At 43.7% G+C, this 20,711-nt stretch overlaps 1 protein-coding gene across 1 annotated transcript in view; it reads left to right on the forward strand.

Annotated features, from left to right (window-relative positions):
* The first annotated feature begins 2,038 nt into the window (after nt 1-2,038).
* Nucleotides 2,039-20,711, forward strand: part of ZNF652 (zinc finger protein 652) — a 31,480-nt gene continuing 12,807 nt past the window's right edge. The window contains exons 1-2 of the mRNA XM_083408396.1: nt 2,039-2,447; nt 19,034-20,156. Coding sequence (XP_083264522.1) covers nt 19,254-20,156 — 903 coding nt within the window. The 5' untranslated portion in view covers nt 2,039-2,447; nt 19,034-19,253. The remainder of the gene's footprint in view (nt 2,448-19,033; nt 20,157-20,711) is intronic.

Genomic DNA, 20,711 nt, shown 5'->3' on the forward strand with positions numbered 1-20,711 from the left:
GACACCATACTGACTATGAATACATCCATCAATGCTCGGGAAGGGACAGCACAACCCCCTTCCCCACGGCCTGCCCTGACCCATTTGTCTTTTTAATATTTGTGTTATTAGTCACTGAAGTTTGTTCATTAAAAAGATGAAGCTGGCGATGATAATGATTATATAAAATCCTGCTTGAATATCAAACAAATATATACAAATATCTTTGTTATGCCATATGTAGGTCAGCACCAAGTCTACTCAGTCAAAAGGTTTCCACATATGGAATTCCGCCAGCAAGGGACAACCCTTGCATAATCTGCACATGCATAATCTGCCACTGAAGATACCTTAAATCAAAGTTGTGATGATGGTTCCTGATGTCATGGAGCAGTTTTTGTCTGTTGTTAGATGCCCCTGTACCTGTTTGTTCCCGAGGATGTTTTGGTCTACATTTGAGGACTTAGCCTTTTTTAAAAAATGCACTGATTTGGGTAACACCTTGGCATGACGGTTCTTGAGACACACCCAGTCACTGTTCACGGAAAGAATAATAAAAAGGGGGAGAATAAAAGACAGACTAGAAAAGTGTCAACCACCACCCCACTACCTTCAATAAAGCATCGTTTGTATGCTGCATACATTTCTACCTTCTATTTTTCAAAGCTGATTTTCCCTTGGTTTCTAGGTCCGCTAAGCCTAACAATCCTGGTATTTATGTTGGGATAGAGTAAAACAGGCATAGGCAAACTCGGCCCTCCAGATGTTTCGGGACTACAATTCCCATCAACTAGTCCTGTTAATAGGGATGATGGGAGTTTTGTCCGAAAACAAGATGGGAGGGCCGAGTTTGCCTATGCCTAGACTAAAATGAATGACAAGAATGCCCACTGGAAACAACGGCAGCTCTTTCTTATGGGAGCTTAGGATGCTGCCTTGCACTGAGTAGAAGATAGTGGTCTATCTAGCTGACAATCATCTATGCTCACCCGCAGTGATTATTCAGAATTGCCGACAGGATTATTTCCCTAGTTACCCGGCAGTGTATATTCCAAATAGCTGGACCTTATCTCTAATTCTGAAATGTAAAGGACTTTAATGGACAAGAGAGAGAGAGCACTTTAACTCATATCAATGTTTAATTATTGTTGTTGTTTTAATTATCCCCCCCATGCTTTTAGTTGCTTTTATGTCTATCTGTAAGCCGTCTTGAGTTCCTGTCAGGGAAAACAGCGGGGTATAAATAAATAAATAATTTTTATTAACAAAATTCCTAAAACATTGAACCACCTTCGCAAAAATTAACTGAAGAGCGCGCATTCTCAGTGCACGGACTCTGAAGTACCTCCGTGCCTTCCCACACTTTCCAACCACCATCAGCAGCTGTAGCATTTATTAAAACCTTCCACAGAAATAGTGGTTTTTTACTTTTTTAATTTTTTTAAAATAAAAATAAAAACCCCGGAACGGTCTTAATGCAGAGAAACAAGCAAACAGACAGACAGACAGACAGACAGAGAGAGAGACGAAGGATAAACATGGAAATGGCGGGATATTATGTTTGCTATTAACATATATATTTCAGTGAAACTAGCAGAATTTCGTAGCTGCCCCTGAGCACGCATGCGCGGATGGCTCCCTCCTTCCCTCCCGCACCGTTTTGTTTTGTTGGCCCTCGGCCCCGCCCCTTCCTCCCGTCTCACCTGAGGCGGTGAGAGCAGCAGAGCGCGCGAGCGCGGAGACGTTGATTCCTACCACGCACGCGCCGCCGTCCAAGCCAGCCAGCCAGCCAGCCAGCGTTCGAGGGTGTAGGGAAAGGAACGGAACGGCCGCGCTTCAGAAAGCGGCGCTCGCGCCTATTGCGCGCGCAGGTTACGAGCTGGGCGAGGGGCGGGGCGGCGAAAGGAGTAAAGGGGGAGGGGGGGGAAAGAGGGAAGCCGCCGCGCGTTCTCGCGCGAAGTCCTCCTCAGGCGACGACAGCGACGACGCAAGCGCATTCGCTGTCTTCCTTTACGACGAGCCAGCCAGCCAGTCAAGCCAGCCAGCGACGCTGAAGGAAAAGCGAAGAGAGAGAGAGAGCGCGCGGGGCGGAGGAGGAGGAGGGGGGGGAGGGTGTTGCGAGTGGAGCGGGCGGTGCAGTCGCGAGGCTGAGTGTCTGACTGACTTTGGTTGGCTACGGCGGCGGCCACGTAGCGCTGCGGCGGCGGCCGCCGCCGAGGGGAGGGCGAGCGACAGGGAGAGCGTCAGTGGGAGCAGCCGCTGGAGCGGCGGGGCCTAGGCCTGGTCCTGAGGCGGCGGACGAGGAGGGGGCTCGAGCCGAGGGGGAGGGCAGGAAGGAAAGAGGGCCCTGGCCGCCCCTACCTTCCCCCCTCCCCTGCCTAGGCATGGACCGCGGCGGCGGAGGAGGAGGAGGCGGAGCGGCGACGGAGGAGCAGCGCCGGTGGCAGCCCCGGAGAGTCCCGGCCTGGGTGAGTCCGTGCAGGAAAAGAGGCCCTCCGGCTGGGGAAAGGGCAGGCCGAGCTCCTCCTGCTCAGCTCCACAGCCTCTTTCTTTTTTGGCTTAGTTGTTGGTAACGTGCCTCCCGCTTCGAAGTGCCAACGAGGCCCGGCTGTGGAGCGTCAGGGAGGGGCGAGCGTGCACCTGAACATGTGCAGAGTGCTCTTGCTTGCTTGGGATCTGGACAGTTGAGATAGTGTCATGGGGGCGGGGTTGGGGTCGGAGGGTTTGGCTGCGGGAGCGTTTCTTCCTTGAAACTGGCAACCTTTTTGGACCACGGAGGAGAAAGGGGGAGAGATTTCGTGGGCCGAGTTTTTTTTGGGGGGTGGGGAGCTCAGTTGGTCGAAGAGTCGAAAGTTGAAGGGTGTGTGTGGGTTTTGGAAAGTTGAGGTGGAAGGTGCTTCTTCAGCAGAGAAGTTGGCATAGAGGGGAAACATTTAGTTTGGCATCACTTTAAAGGTTTGGCGTGGTTGGAGGAGGAAGTTGTGCCGCCTCCTGAGACAACTCTGATGCTGGGAATATCTCCGTTTAATGCGGATCTTGGGAATTGGGGGAAGGGAAGCAGTGTTAAGAGACTCCTTGCACCCTCGGGTGTTCTGTTACATTAGGTCCGCGAAATAGTCGAAAAGTTAAAAAAAGAAAAAGTTCCAGTACTGAAGTAGAAATGTTATCATTTCCCAACACACAGTGTTCCTTCTCTTCCAAACCACTGCTATTTGAAGTTTGATATTTGATATGATTAAAATCAGGGCTGTAAAAATCCCAGATTTCCGATGACCAAACTCCTCATTTGCAAATAAGCTACAGGTGTCTAATGTTTGTAAATTGACTTAACTTCAACCTGTGCATGGTTGGAGCAGGCAGATCAATGTGTTATGTCACACTATTTTCATAAAAACTTACCTGGGAGTATATCTTTGGATGATGTATCTCCATGCAACCTGAATCTAACTCCTAGAAAGTCTGAAAATAAATTGGTTCAGTCCTATTTAAAATCTCATTTTGTAGAAAAAGAAAGTTGCACATTTGTTTCAAACATCATTGTTTAAATACTCCCTACTCTTAAAATGCTCCTCTGGTGATAGATTGGAGAATTGTTAGGCTGCTATACAGCAGACTTTTGGAGAGTGTTACTATTGCTCTTTCTGACAAGGATACCAGTGGGAGAACTCAGGTGACTTGTGGTGGAGAGCACCATGATGGTTCCTGGAGTAAAGCAGGAGAGACAAATGAGATAGTTTTGTTCAGGTGAAATAGGATTCATAAGAAAATAGATGCAAATCTACTGTCCTTCAAATTGTGTGTGATGTGAGAATTAGGTATGTTCATGTAAGCTAGTCTCTGGGTGTCAGTAGTGGTTGCTGAACTTGGGTGGTGGAGTTATTCTGTACTCCAGATAGAAGTTTGTGCAACTAGAAAAACAATTGGAGCTATTTGCATGATGGTTGGGGTTTACAGCTTTTGGGATGATGAAGTTGGAGAAAGGATCTACTCAAAACCTTCTCGAGTGATGCAGTTAAATGTATGCCCTGCAGAGATTGTTGCACCAACTGAAACTAGGAAGAGATGTGATCAAAATCTGAACCCCTTCTTCTTGTGCCCCCTCGACATGGCTTCCTGTTCATGGAATGCTGTCACCGGGGAGGCTTGCCTGGCGTTTTTATTACATATCTTTAGGCGCCAGGCAAAAGTATTTCTTTATAATCAGGTTTTTGGCTGATTGAACATTCTATGTAGCCCTTTAAATTGGTTTGTGTTCGTTTTTGTTCTGTATTTTATGTTATCATTTTGTATTTGTATGTTGTGAACCACCCTGTGATCTTCAGATGAAGTGAAGTATACAAATAATAATAATAATAATAATAATAATTATTAATGATGGTGATGTTGCTCCCAAGCAAGTTGTGGGCCATATCATAGAACTGAATCATAGAATTGTAGTGTTGGAAGGGGCCTAGTACAACTCCCTGCAATGCAGGAATATGCAGCTGCCTCATGTGGGGATCGAACCTGCAACCTTGTCATTTTCAGCACCACACTATTCAGGCTAGATATATATTGGGAAGCCTTAGCATCAAGATTGTTTTGCTAGGTGTAACTGGCTAATGGTAGCAGCTGGCAACAAAGGTTAATGAGGGAAAGAGGAGGGTGGGGAGTTGTGTATGTGCATACAGGATTGCATGACAACCCGACTCATGTGGGCATGCTCTTACTGCCCTTTACCCCCTACTCTTAATGCAGTATATGGATCACCTAGCAGATAGAATCTATTATGCTATCCCAGTTCAGATCCTTCAGCTAAATATCCATTTTACAGCACTTTAAATGTATGGAAAAAATCAGTACAACTTAACAGAAAGGTACAGGGATCACTGGATCTTGACTGTTTTCACACACGAATACTGCATCCTGTAGAATTCTATCAGTTATATTTTATCTGCACAATCAGAATGAATTTCAGGAACAAAATGCTTTTTCTGTGCAGCTTGAGCAGAAGCAGTGCTATAGTTAATAGTTGCCGCTTGTATTCACTTACCCCTGCCCACTCCCGTGCTCACAATTGTGATTAATATTCTTCTGTTAGGAATGGTCTGTGTCACCATTAAGGAAAAAAGGTAGGAAGAGTCCAGCATATATGTAGACTGTCCCTGGATCAAGGGACTTTTCTTAAGTTCTCAAAGCTTTTAACCTTGCTCAAGGTTGTCATCTGAACTAGCCAGATGCTTAACTGAGAATCAATCACAGTCAGTCCATCCTTTGAAAATTAAGACTTTAGAGCTATCTTGCCCCGAAACGGCAAGTAGATATTCAGTTTAAGGAATGTCTCCTTAAACCTTGGTTTAAGGAGCCATTCCTTAAACTCTCATATATAAGCTAGGTTCCAAATGACTCCTTAAACTTTGGTTTAAGGAGTCATTTGAAACCAAGCTTATATATGAGAGTTTCTAACACTGGTAGGTAGTGTGCTGCCTTGGGAGAAATGGAAGTACAGTGGTACCTCTGGTTACAAACACTTCAGGTTACAGACTCCGCTAACCCGAAAGTAGTACCTTGGGTTAAGAACTTTACCTCAGGATGAGAACAGAAATCGCGCTGAGGCGGCAGCGAGAGGCCCCATTAGCTAAAGTGGTACCTCCGGTTAAGAACAGTTTCAGGTTAAGAACGGACCTCCAGAACGAATTAAGTTCTTAACCAGAGGTGCCACTGTAAAATAAAAGTCTTTGGGGTAGCAGCTGTTTTCTGTGTCATGGATGTATTTGGGGGGGGGGGAGCAATGATAAGGGGATAATCCAGAATTAGCAGAAAATTATGCCAGCATCTGGATGTTGGCACTAGATATTTCAGCTGCTGCACCTGTGGTAAGTGCTTATTTCCTAGCATACTGGCCCAGGGAATAATTGTACTGACTGCATTGTAGCTGCTTCAGTTTGAGCAATGAGAGGGGAAGAAAGGCTGCACTTGCTGTAATACCTTGTGATCTAAAATAATCCTTCCGAAAGTTTGAGTGTACATTGGTTCTTTGAGGGTGACTTGTATTTACTGAAATGCCTTCTGTAAAGGCGTGTGGGGTTTAAAAATAATAATAGCCTAATTTGCCTAGGAAATTTTTGCAAATTTGCGTCGCAAATAGAATTTTCTATTTTAGCCTTTTTTTATTAAAAAACCAACAACACTTTGAGGAAACAAAGCTAAATCTTTGAAACAGCCACGCTTGCCTAATATTGTATTTGCAGTTGGTATCCATTCACTGATACTAATCAACTTATGAAATGGAAACTTTTCCACCAAAAAATAAAGTGCTAGAAAGATTTCCTCTCCATATAACTGCTGCCGTAGCAGAAGCATTCATGAGCTGGGGTGAAATAGGATTGTACTTGGTAGATGTGGCTACTTCAATCAGGACAGGTAGGGATGGGATGAAAAACTGTTTTTTCTAGTGTTTCTTCTAGATCTGGAATACGGTGGGATTTCTTGATGGTGCAAGTGCTGGGAGGCTGTGTATGTGCTTGTGTTATTAGGCATGCTGATAACTCAGACACTCCTAGGGTAACAGATAGTACAGTGTGTATGCCCGGGGTTGTTTTCAACAGGACTGTGTTCAACTTTTGGTCCTGGGGAAGTTTTGGCAGTGTCCATATTCAGACTGTAGTGATTTGAGATAATGTTTTCTATTAATTCTGTTGTAGTGTTGTATTTGCGCTTCATTTTAGTTTCTGTTGAGGTACATGGATTGCATAAAACAGTGGTTTAAAATGAGATACAGGGGATGGTCCTGTGTATTAAATTTCCATGATATGCTGAGTGTCATTCCTCTTGTCTTCTCTTCTCTTCTCTTCTCTTCTCTTCTCTTCTCTTCTCTTCTCTCCTCCCTAGGGTGTCCTTAATTGTTCCAGGACTGGCTGTGGTGTATATGTGATTATTGCAAGAATTGAATAGCAGCTTGTGTTGATTTGTGACTGGCCTGTCAGTTGACGTGTCCTCTGCATTCACTCTGGCAATACTATTTACAGCCAACATTATGCTAGCGTTTGTTGACTCCTGTGCAAAATTAATGTGCGCTACATTATGATGAGTTCATCTTGATAGCATGCGACGGAATTGTAGAAGTCAAAGTAGCTTATAAAAGCAATGGATATGCTGCCGCATGCAGTTATACGCATGCAGATTTTATTGACTTTAACTGTGCATTGTTTTGCATCTCATGTCTCTAACCTAGAGAAACATTGGATCAGCAGAAGGCACAGAATAGTTACTATTCTTATTTATTTATTAAGAATATCTATATCCCACCTTTCCAACTGAATATTGCTCAAGGTGCCTAACATTCAAAATAAAAATGATGATAGCTACAATTCTGTGATTCTGTGTTGCTGTTGAGTTAATGCGTCCCTTGTCTTTTCTGCAGCAGACCCAAGGTTTACATGATTAGTAAAAGAGACAAGGATCTTGTGAAGTGGCTCAAAATCATGCTAGCACCTTGAGGAATCTCATTCTCTATTCCATTAGTCCTTCCTTTCATTATTTACTGGTGCCAGTTAAGACGGTCCTTTATAACTTACAGGTAGGGTGATAATGATACTTCACAAACTTTTTAAAACTCCAGTTGTCATAGGGCTGAAGCTTATCAATTATTTTACTGTGCAATCACTTCTAGATGTTTTATGGAAAGTGATTCATAAACAGAACCAAAATGTAGTTTATTTGCAGCTGACATAAATACTATAAATTATTGATAGTGTGTATTTTTTTAGTTTGGAGATTAAACAACTAGGGACTGTCAAGAACTTTTCCTTCCTTTGCATCATCTCCCACTTCCCCTCTTTCTAGTGTGCAGATTCTAGTGTGCTCAACAACCGCAATCCTTAAAAAAGCTCAACAACTTTGATCGGCCCTCACGCACGTTCTCTTCATCAAATCTGGCCCTCGTTGAAAAAAATCTGGGCACTCCTGTCCTATGCGATCCACACATTCATAAGCTTATATCAGGATGGATTAAAATAGATTTTTGTTAATAGTAATAATAATAATATCAATGTTAGTTTTGTAACAATCAAATAGTGGCAAATTAAAGTGAAATCTGAACTGTTTACAAGCAAATGCTTAAGTCTATACAGTAGTTTATATTTTATTTGTTTAATCATCACTGCTAACAGATTAAATGAAACCAGTTTTCTGTGCATAAAAAGAACTCTGAGGAAAGAGATCTCATTTCTGAGGTTGATCATTATATATAGCACCCTAAATAATACGTTACCTGTTATTGTTGTATTTGTGTTGGGTCCAAGTTATTGCTAAGCATTAGGCTCCATGAGGTGCCCATGGTATAAGCTACCTGGTTTGCCTTCAAAGCCCATATGGGCAGCCTGGTACTCCTGTAGTATTTCAATGTTTGTAATCCTTGTATGACCACACTTAAAATACTGTGAATAGTTTGGGTGCCCAATCTTCATTAGGATATTGTAGAGCTGGAAAGGTTTCAAGAAAGGGAAATCGAAATTATCAATGGGCTGAAACATCTTCTCGATGAAGGAAGGATACATCTGCAGGACATGAAAAGAGGTTTATAAAATTTTGTGTGATCTGAAGAAAAGTTTGTAACTGTCTCATTACCATGTCATGATATTCAAGGAAATTAATTGATAAAGTTTGCTCCTACTAGATGTGTTAACAGCCACTAGCTTAAGTAACTTTTAGAGGAGATGATGGAGGATACGACTAATAGTCATGACGGCTTTAAGTTTAAGATACTTTACTACAGATCTTTACAAACTTTTCATGTTGGTGACACACTTTTTAGACATGCATCATTTCGCGACACAGTAATTCAGTTTTACTAGCAAACCAGAGGTTAAACTAACCACTTTCCAGTCCTGGGAGGAGCGCAGGGAGCATTCACACAACACACCTAAACACTGCAGCCGACACACTAACGTGTCATGACACACAGTTTGGAAAGCTCTGCTTTACTAGATGGTTTGTTCCTATGATCATGTAAAGGCTCTTACATACGATCAGAGCTCCTCATTGTGTAAGGTTCTGTTGAATTTTAGGCTGTCTTTTAGCTGCTATAGTATATCCATGCTTGTTTGGAAAATCTGTGCATTTGAAAATGAGAAACATGCTCTTGATGATTTAAACAACCCATCATTTGTTGTGCACTCAAGCACATTCACCTTTCATTTCAACTCCTATCAGACTTCCAGTTTTGCCTGGCATGTCCACCCTGTTCTGCTACTGCCCACTTTAGGTAAAGGTAAAGGGACCCCTGACCATTAGGTCCAGTCGTGGCCGACTCTGGGGTTGTGGCGCTCATCTCGCTTTATTGGCCGAGGGAGCTGGCGTACAGCTTCCGGGTCATGTGGCCAGCATGACTAAGCCGCTTCTGGCGAACCAGAGCAGCACATGGAAACGCCGTTTACCTTCCTGCCGGAGTGGTACCTATTTATCTACTTGCACTTTGACGTGCTTTCGAACTGCTAGGTTGGCAGGAGCAGAGACCGAGCAATGGGAGCTCACCCCGTCGCGGGGATTCGAACAGCCAACCTTCTGATTGGCAAGTCCTAGGGTTAAACCACAGAGCCACCCGCGTCCCTTTACATGTATGGTTATGACCCTATTATTTTCCAGGTATGCATTCTCTCACTGCATTTGTGTGCATGCAGCCATTCATGTTATACTTAGATGAGGCAGAAGAATCAATTCATTTCTCAGTTGGGGTGAAAACAAATAGTCATTCTAGCAGCTGTCAGTTAAGTGTTGAATTAATTGTTGAAGTGCTGACACTTATTTTTGAAACGCACACAACTTATTTTCAACACAAAAAATAACTTCCCCTCTTCCCAATTTACAAATAGACTGTAAGTAGAAATTTATGGTTCCTTGGGAAAATCACCTGAAAAAATAATAACTTTGAAATTGCTTGATTTGTCTGGTATTGTGTTACAAATTTTTATCAAGCAATGCATTTTTAGAAATGGGAGAAAAATCAATAGAATATTATATGACATTAGGAAAAAGCTGGACTCTGCAGCCTGTTCAAATTATACATACACAGCAATTATTATTTTCCATAATTTTCTTTCTGTTAGCCTTGGAGAGGTAAAAAGGTGAAACCCCACATCCAGCCACTAGAAACCTCATTCAGCCATCCTTCTGGCTTCTACAATGTCAGCCATATTTCAAGCATATTTATGCAACCCCAAGGGCTCAGAACTTGTTTTTTCCCTGAAAGATGAGAGTCTCAAGAAACTGAACTCTTATGCTTGGAGAGATGGTTCATGGAAACATGATAGCAGCTTAGTAAAATGTTCTGTGTGCTAACAATTCTTTTAAGGTTCAGACTGAAGCCTCTCTCAGGCTTTCCTGCTCAGTATGGGAAGGTTAGGCGTGGAGCAGGCAAGAATGGATTGGAGGGGAAATTGCCACTCCCCCTTACACAAGTCATCCCTGTACATGTTCATTTCAATGCACGGATAGGATTTCAGGTTTCTGTGTTACTTTGGTCTATTTATTCATCACTGTAGATGGATTTTCATCTTTTTGAACTTTAGTTCAAAACTGACTTACTGAAATTCGTCATGTCTTCAATACATTCAGATTCACATACTACCTTTTTCATCTATTATTCCAGTGTGGCATTCCATGCTTTTATAGTGAGGAACACAGTGCTATTAGGGTAGAAGATTGAAAGCTTTCACTTTTGGTTTTGAATAAATCAGTTTCCTGATACACAAGCTTTCATTTTTCTTCCTTCATGTGTGGAAAAGGGAGAGAGAGAGCACATGTGGCAGATCAACACAGCTCATTTTTATAACACTTTACGATTAATTAATGAACAGTGACTGAGATTTGTTTCCTTTAATTTCCTTTAATGTATACTTGGGCTGTGTACACACCAAACATTTGAAGCACACTCAGAGCACATTCCCCCCCCCCCCATGCTAAAAAAATATCCTGGAAGTTTGATCTTCACGGAGCTACAGTTCCTCAGCACCTGCAAAACTACAGTTCCCATGGTTCTTTGAGTGAGTGTGCTCTAAAGGCATGGTGTATATGCAGCCTTGGTCAAGAATGTCAGTCTTTGTCTTAAGATGTTTTGTTAATTAAAAAAAAAGTTTATAATAAAAAACGTAACTATAGTCAATAAGCATTGTTTCTTCGCAACCTGTTTTCTGTCCCTGTTCTACTCTAATCTGTTGGGTTGAAATCATTTGTATAAAGCATTTGCTGAGGTCTGGTTTAAATGTTTTATCACCCGCCTGATAGATTTTTATTAGGATATTGTGGGTCCTTCATGGAACAGTATATTAGACTTGTTTTAAATATTTCTTTTCTATACAGTTGCTTTAATATGACTGTCATTGCACCCTCTATTTTAGCAGGAAAATCACAGGCCTGCTCTGCTTGGCACAGCTGTAGAACATTCAAATGCATTAGGGGGAATATATTAAAACCAATTTTTTAAACGATTGTATCACTTTGAGCTATTTCATGTGTTAGATCTGTAATTCATTCTTTAAAAATATTTTGATGCATGACTGGAAATGAATTTGTAAAATGGTGGAACTGGGTTTGGTTTGGTGTGACATGAGCTTAGCTTACATAGATTCTTCATCTTATATTTTTCATGAGGTATACACAACTTGACTGCAAAAAGAATGGAAAGGAGACCATACTGATGAGCAGTACATGGGTGATGACTTGGTCCCATCTGCCCATCTCATCCAGTTTTGCCTCATCTTCTGTTTTCTTTGTTGCCTTCATCCTGCCTTTCACTGTTCCTTGTTCTCTATTCTCTTATCTTAGGAGTCTGACTCTTTCTGCTTTTCTCTTCAGTCGACTTCTGCTATTACTTTCTTCAAGGAACAGGGGGAGTGGTATTCTTGTGACAGTGGCTGCTATTGTACCAATTCTTACCATTGTCTGAGACCTCAGTGCCCCTTTATTTGCATACATTGTTTTTCTAGGCATGCAAGGAGTTGATAGTTGGGAACTGGTGCAATGGCTGACAATTGTTACAATCATTTTCCTTTTTCTTCGAAAGCAGAGTACTGTACTGTTTTATTCATTTCTGCAGTTCTCAGGGTGAAGGGTACTTGGGGAGCTTCCAAATGAAAGGATGGTGGTTCCCCAAACACCTTTTATTACCTTCCCTGCCACTTAACGTCAACTTGGATTTGCTCCTGCCCATCAAATGGCAGGGAATGTGTATGGAAATGTGGCCAAATATGTGGAAGAAGCAGCTATTTGGGGGTAAGTGAGAGCCTCCGTTAACTTTCACATCTGACTTTCCTAGAGACTTTTTTCTGGCTTCTATCCCCTGCCTTTTCCCCTCTCATCTCTTAGGCACCTCCTCTATACCTTTACATCAGGCCCTTGCCTCCTTTCTGTTTTTACCCTATTCAGGTGTAACTGTTCTTTGTAGCTACATTAGCGATGCATCCTTGAAATGTGCATTGAAATACAGTGGTACCTTCATTCTCGAATTTAATCTGTTCCAGGAGTCCGTTTCAAAACCAAAACATTCCAAAGCCAAGGCGCGCTTTCCCATAGAAAGCAATGCAAAACGGATTAATCCATTCCAGGCTGTTGAAAAACTACCCCTAAAACACCGCCTAAATCAGCGCGATCTTTCAATCTCTCTCTCTCGATTTCTCTCTCGTCAAAGCAGCTGGGCTGTGGAGCGCTGCTGGGACACTTCTTCCCACTGCCCCAGTCAGCGCGATCTTTCAATCTCTCTCTTGTCAAAGCGACTGGGATGCCAGGATGCTTCTCCTCACCCCCCCCCCCAATCAGTGCAATCTCTCTAGAAACAGAAGTGCAACACTATAAACAGAAGCTCAGGACACGTTCGACTTCCAAAAATATTTTGAGAACCGGAGCACTCACTTCCAGGTTTGCGACGTTTGGGTTCTAGCTTGTTCATGAACTAGGCTGTTCAAGAACCAAGGTACCACTGTATAGCTGAGAGAGACTGCATCTGCGTGAGTGAATGTTGGTCTCAGCTTCCTTTCCCTTTGCGTCAACTTCTTATAAGTCTCTGCTTCCTACAGGTTTATCACTTTTTTCTGAAATGCATCCTAGGTCAGAAGTGGGGAACCTCCAGCCTGCAGATCAAAAGTTGCCTTTCAGGTCTCTCTGTCTAGCCCTTGGGACTCCACTTAGGCCTAGCCATACTCTGCACCATCCATGAGTGCTTCTGGTCCTTTCCACCACCAGCATGTAGCCCCATAAGATTGCTCACAATGTGATATTGGCACTGAAAATAAAATGCACCCAGTCCTAGGCATTTCAAGCATTACCCCCCCCCCCCAATGCAACTTTTAGTTGTTGACGCTTCAGGGTTTTGGATAAGCAAACAAAGCATGTTCTGTTGACTAGTGGCATCACAGCCTCCCTTCTTTTTGCCTTAAAAGATTGTTTCTTACTTGTATTCTGCAGGAAGTATTTGGAGTTCAGCAGACATTCACCCAAGCACAAACAGGTTCTCCAAATGCTGTAGTGCAGACAACAGAAAAATAATTCCAGAAGTTGCTGCACTATTTAATGTGTCATCTGCATTATGCTTATCTTCACAACAGTCATGTGAAATAAACCGTTGTTCGAGTTTTTCTTGTGAGAGATTGTGGACCAAAGTATGCACAGTGTTAACTTCATGTTCACAGTTAATGTATCTGTATTTTTTGTTAAATAGTAGTGATGTGTGTATATTCAGGGTCAGCTGCTATTGCACATCAGAAACCTGGGAGAGGCAATTTTCATTGGGAACTTAATGTGAAGGGAAGGTTGTATCCTGCAGTCCTGATCTCTCCCTCCTTAGTCCTCTCCCTACAGCTCCTTGTGTGGCTGTTATTGAACCCTAAAGCAACCCAGATATGTTAAATGTGATCAGAGGATGTTCTTGGTGGTCATATGCTAGTTGTGGAGTACTTTCCCCAGAGAGATTTGTCTGGCACTTATATTATTGTCCACTGGGCACCAGGATAAGACTTTTGTTTATTTTCCCAAGCTTTTTAGATTCATTTTTAATCATTTTAATCCTCGTTTACTGTTTTATGCTACTTTTATGATTTTGTGACTTTTTCTTATTGTACAGTGTTAGAAACTGAGATATGAAAGTTAGGCGCTAAATGGCACATTAAACCTAGGTTATGGGTGCCACAACGGAATGTTGAGGCGCACTTTTTTTAATAATAAGAATACAAAGTTGAAAATGAATGAACTGCTCCTAAAATCTTATGTTCATTTTTCACATGGTCTAGTCCTCATCTGAAGACTGCAAAAAAATAAAGCTATGCTTCCCCTGCCCGCCCCACAAAACACTGCCTTTCCTTCAGGCCAGCTTAGAGGCAGAACCTATCAGTTTGCCTGACGCTGCAGTGATTTCTTGGAAGTCAAGCAAGCAGGAATTTTTCCTCCCATGCCGTCAGCGCCAGCAGTGGCAGTTTTAATCTGAAATCTTAGTTGCAGTACGGTGCCCAGAGCTCAGAAATTGCTCACACTAATGAAATTCCCAGTCGCAAAATGCACCTAGAACAATGGGAGTTTCGAACGCTGTTACTTTATGTTTGTATTTCCCTTTTCATTGTTTTGTTCTTTTCTGTAAGCCATCCTGGAATATAATTGAAAGGTGGTATAAAAATGTTTTATTTTTATATAGTTGGAACAGGGTAAAGAGAATGTAGAAAACAATAACAGTTGACTTCAGGAATTTGTTTGCTGTTAGATCCATTCAGCAGTCCTCCTCTCTCCCCCTACCCCAGTCTATCGCTGCAGTTTTAGGACAACAGGCAGTTGCTTGGTTGTCTTGCTAAACCAGTTTCTTTAGAAAACAAATCACAAATGGAAACTGCTGGTAGAACATACCGTATTTTTCATCCCATAGGACGCACCTAGTTTTTTTGGGGGGGAAATAAAGGGAAAAAAATTTTCCTTTATTTCCTCCCCCCCCCCCCCAAAGCAGGTCGGGGAAACCGAACCAGGTTGAGGAACAGCGGGGTGGCGGCGCTGCGCCTCCCTGCTGTCCCCCGAGCTTGTGGGGCTGGCCGATGTTTGCCCGGCGCGAGGGGCGCTCTGCTTTAGGGCGCCCCGCCCGCCGGGCGGCAGGCTGCTATCCGCAGCGTGGGGAGCCCTGCGGGGAACTCCTGGAGGGCTCCCCACGCTGCGGATGTGTTCCCGAAGCGTCGGGCGCTCTGCTTTCAGGGTGCCCGACGCTCCGGGAAGCAGGCTGCTACCCGCAGCCTAGACATCCATGCGGGAGCTCCGCCAGGGCTGCCTAGGCTGCCGATGTGTTCCCGAAGCGCCGGGCGCTCTGCTTTCAGGGCGCCCGACGCTCCGGGAAGCAGGCTGCTATCCGCAGCCTAGACATCCCTGCGGGACCTCCCGCAGGGCTGCCTAGGCTGCGGATGTCTTCCTGAAGCCTGGAGAGTGAGAGGGGTCGGTGCCCACCGACCCCTCTCGCTCTCCACGCTTCAGCGAAAGCCTGCATTCGCCCCATAGGATGCACCCAGATTTCCCCTTCATTTTTGGAGGGGAAAAAGTGCGTCCTATAGGGCGAAAAATACGGTAGTTTCTAGACCATGGATAGGCAAACTAAGGCCCGGGGGCCGGATCCGGCCCAATCGCCTTCTAAATCCAGCCTGTGGACTGTCCGGGAATCAGTGTGATTTTACATGAGTAGAATGTGTTCTTTTATTTAAAATGCATCTCTGGGTTATTTGTGGGGCATAGGAATCCGTCCAGTTTCCCCCAAAAAATATAATCTGGCTCCCCACAAAGTCTGAGGGACAGTGGACCGGCCCCCTGCTGACCCCTGAAATAATGTATGCCTATGCTATTTGCATAGTTAATCTATTGGTTTCAATTTTAGTATATGTGCTGCCGAAGCGAGCACATATATCGGTTAAAAAAATCCTGACTGCTGTTTTATCTATATGCTTTTTAACCCTGGTCTGAGACCGTAATAAAGTTCATTCGTTCATTCAATCTATGGGTTTTTATTTGGACACACAAAGTACATGCAACTATGAAGCTATATGGAAACTGACCTGGAAGGGAGCAATTGATCACAGTATATTGTAGTACGGTTTGTATTTACAGTATTTACATGCTGTCAAGAAAGGTACTTGGTATGTAAGAGCCTTTTTAATGTTTCAGCTTTTGAAGGGAAGATATGGCAGTGGCAAACTGGAGCTGGTTTTTTTAGTGCACACTTGCCAGAACACACACACACCCTCTGTCAGGTGGACAATTCTTTTTTATTGGTTCTTCCATTTGAGTTCTTGCTTTGCTGTGCTTCCCTGCAGCATGGAAAAAGTGACTGCACCTAAAAGACACTGTAGGAGGCATGTCCTTAGGGACTATATGTATTCTGAAAACTATGTAGCAAGTGTGCATCTTCGACTTTGGAATAGTTATGTAACTGCTGAAAGCAGATCAGTCCAACGTGTGCCTGGTATATATGCCTTATTCCACAGTTATAAATCCACTGTGATAGACACCTTGCTACACACAAAAAACTACTACTTTTCATCAAACCCAGGCAAGACACCCTAGTTCTAGAATACATGTGTGTGATCAGTAGCATACAGATGTAAGAATTTAAACTAAATTCAGATAAGATAGCTGATGATAACTCAGTAGACTGGTTGAAGAAATGCCTTTTTTGAATAGGGTCAGCTTTGCTGTAAAGAGCAAGTTTGTAACTTACGTTTGTTGCTGGACTCAGTGTTGCTCCTTAATTCCTAGCTGATGGCTACGACCTGGAGTGCCTTTTATCGGCTTTGGCTGATATACTGACTATGCCTGTTGCTGAAAAATAGAAACCTGACCATGGTTATCCATAACATTGGTTGCCTCCAGGAATAGAGTATTGTGTTCTACATGGAGCTGCCTTTGACAATGACTTGAAAACTTCTAGTGCAGAATGCAGAAGCCTCTATGTGTGGTCTGATATTGACCCGTTTTGAAGTCTCCATTCATTCCAGGTTCAGTTCAGAAGAGCTTATTCTTGCTGTTAAAGCCCTAAACAGATTGGTCCCAACTATCTTATGAAATGTGTTCCAGCATGAGCTGACTCCACAGCAGGGTTTCTTCCATATCAGCCTTGATGCTGTGCAGCTCACTCCCAAGAGATGTTTGTACAATTACCTCCCTGTTGGCTTTTCAAAGGCAGGCAAAACTGTTGGCCTTTGAAAACTGACTGCTCCCCCCCCCCCCCCCGGACACTGTTTTCCTGCCCTTGGTTGTTTCTGAGTTTTTGATTGTTTGATTTTATAGTGTTTGGTTGTTGTTTTAAAAACAAAACGGGGGGGGAAAACCCTATAAGCAACATTGTTGATTTTTATAAGTGGCAGTCTTAGTTGTTTTGGGGGAACTTTGGAAAGGTAGCATAAAACCTTTTAAATAAGAAAACCCAAATATTGAAGCCTGAATAAATTGTGTAAATCAAGGAAGTGTGTGTACATTTATCTGTCCTCCTAGCAGAATAGGAAAGGAGCTATATAGAGCACATGCCAGCCCAGACACTGAGGTCCAGCTCTGAGGGCCTTCTGGCGGTTCCCTCACTGTGAGAAGTGAAGCTACAGGCAACCAGGCAAGGGCCTTCTTGGTAGTGGCGCCCGCCCTGTGAAACACCCTCCCATCAGATGTCAAGGAAATAAGCAACTATCTGACTTTTAGAAGATATCTGAAGTCAGCCCTGTTTTAGGGAAGTTTTTAATGTTCAATGTTTTATCACTTTTTTATTATTAATATTCTGTTGGGAGTCGCACAGAGTGGCTGGGGAAACCCAGCTAGATGGGCGGGGTATAAGTGATGATGATGAAATACCCCACCCCTGAAATTCCTATCCTCTCTGGCTTCTGAGTTAGACTGTACCTCAGTGTTCTGCGTGCAAAAGGCCCCAGGTTCATTTCCTGGCATCTCTAGTAAAGAGGACTGAGTGGAGAAGACCTGTGTCCAAGACTGCTCTGAGCTGCTGCTAGTCAGAGTAGACAGTATTGTGCTATAGACAGGTAACCAGTCCTGATGTGAACTAGGAACATGAGAAGCTTTTTCACTAGGCACTACCCATGAGTTTTTAATATGGATGTCACAGCTGTAGGGTCTAGAACAGGGGTTGGCAAAGTTTTTGTGCCTTGGGCCGGTTCACAGTCCCGCAAATGCCGCAGTGGGCTGGAGTGTGCACGCATGCATGCGCAAACGCTATTTCCGGCGCGGAGGAGGCGTGTGCAGCTTCCCATTGGCTGCAGGAGCTTCCAGCAGCCAATAGGAAGCTGCCCAGCTTTGCAGAAGGTGGTCCCCACTCCCCTCCATGCCTGTTTAGCACGGCACATGGGAGCTGACCGAGTGGGCGGTGGGGGTCCATGGACCGGTTAAGCGACCCCCATGGGCTTGTGGCCCATGGACCTTAGGTTGCCAAGTTCCATGCTACATTACAATCTATGTCTTTTGAATGTGTACCTGCAGACACATAGGAACCATACAACTTAGTTGGATACCTGGGGGCTCATAATTTGTTTCTGGCAAAACTAATGGGTGGGCGGACTAGTGTGTGCAAGAGTTTTCAATTATGTGTGAATAATTGTGTGATTATTATTATTTTTAATTAAATCTGAGAAATATTTTGCTGTACCAATTCAGTGAAGTTTAATTGTGCAGCGCATTAATTCTCTTGTAGTGTTGAACATAAGAATAGGGAAGTATGTTAATAATGATGTTAAATGGACGGATGCCAGTGCTGGAGACTGACCTTGGATAAACTATTTTTTGTTATGTGCCATCTTTCAATTAGATGAGGCCATTTATTTGGAACTGTATTTCAGGACCTTCCTCTGCTCTGAGGATCAGATGAAAGCCGCATATTTTCCAGCAGTAGAATTAATTCCCCGCCCCAACCCCCAGCAATAAGTTGAATAAGCCATTATTAATAAGAATGTTTAACAACTTATGCAGCAAATCCTGTACTCTGTTTAGGTTAGGCAGCCAATGATTTCACGGGGATAAGTTCTTTTAGTTATGTTTAAGCCACTGACTTCATTTTCTCCTTCTTTTCTAGACAAGATGTTCAGCTGTTGAGCGGCAGCTTTCTTCCTGTGAACTGCTGCCGATTTCCTCGTGCTGTAAAGCCAGAGTTCCATGACCTGCACGGGGTGCTTTGGTGCTCTGCTTCCCCAAGGCAGTCATGTGTTAGTTCTCTCCGACAATTCATCTTGCTCCAGAGGAGTTACTTCCTTGGTATTCTGGAATACAAGGTGCTCAATGAATCGGGAGCCCCCATGAATGAAACAGCCAGCTCTTGCCAGCAGATGGCTAAAAACTGCAGCACACATGTAGCAGGGATGGCGCAAGAGGACAGAGCTCAAGTGCCACCCAATTTCTACCATGGTGCCAGCCAGGAACTTGATTTGTCCACCAAAGTCTACAAAAGGGAGTCTGGGAGTCCTTACTCCGTATTGGTGGACCCAAAAGCAAGTAAACCACATCTCCATGAAAGAGAGGAACAGCCATATTTCAAGGAGGACAGAACAGTAGGAGAGGTCCGAGCCGTGAAAGAAGACAGGGAGAACTCTGACGACTTGCAGGAGGACGAGGAGGAAGATGAAGTGACTTACAAAAGGGAGCAGATAATAGTAGAGGTAAACCTTAACAACCAAACATTAAATGTTTCAAAAGGGGAGAAGGGGGTCCCCTCCCAATCCAAAGAAACTGCTGTTCTTAAGACCAGCAGTGAGGAAGAGGAGGGTGACAGTGGGGAGGAAGAGGCCACTGAAGACAGTAATGATGAGGAGGAGAATGAGAGGCAGAAGAAAAAAGAGCAAAGAGAGGAGAAAGATAGTGTTGCACAAAGGAGGACAAGGAGAGCTGCATCTGCTGCAGCCGCCACAACTTCCCCTACTTCCAGAACTACAAGGGGCCGTAGAAAGAGCGTTGAGCCCCCCAAGCGTAAGAAGAAAGCTGCAAAGGAGCCCAAGGCACCTGTGCAGAAATCAAAGTGTGAAGAAAAGGAGACTTTGACCTGTGAGAAGTGCCCCAGGGTGTTTAACACACGCTGGTATCTGGAGAAGCACATGAACGTCACTCACAGGCGCATGCAGATCTGCGACAAGTGTGGGAAGAAATTTGTTCTAGAAAGTGAGCTCTCCCTCCACCAGCAAACAGACTGTGAAAAAAACATTCAGGTAGGTTCTCTTGCCTGCTTGCAAGATTTCCCTGCCTTCTGCTGTCCCCTGGACACTTCGAAAGGGGGGAAATCCTTTGAGGAGAACAAGGTCCCAAGCCTTTCTGCTTCTGTCGGCATTTCCTGTTGCGCACCTAAGGAAACTAACCTGTATGAATGTGGGGTGGGAAAGGGAGGGAGTAAGAAGTGGCTCTTAGGGTTTTTCTACACAACATTACAGGTGAGGTGAAGTATAAGGTGCTTCAAAATAGAGCTTAATGCACTCTGTGCTGGTTACTATGAGCAAAGGTTTATTTCCAAAAATCATGAACATGAAGCTGAGTTTGCTGTGCTCTAAGCAATTCAGGTTCTAAAGACAGGCTGAATTTAACTTGTATTTATTTATTTTAGTAATTCTGCTTGTAGAATGTGTGCTGTCACATGCTTTGATAAGGAAGGAGGGAAAATTTGAATTGATGGGCAGGCAAATACAAGGATGGATCCAGATGCTGTTTCATGCAAGACTATTTTCCTACCTCAGTAGTATTTCCATGTAAAAGGTAAAGGGACCCCTGAC

The sequence above is a fragment of the Podarcis tiliguerta genome (assembly GCF_965153285.1).
Source record: "Podarcis tiliguerta genome assembly, chromosome: 13".
NCBI classification, from domain to species: Eukaryota; Metazoa; Chordata; class Lepidosauria; order Squamata; family Lacertidae; genus Podarcis; species Podarcis tiliguerta.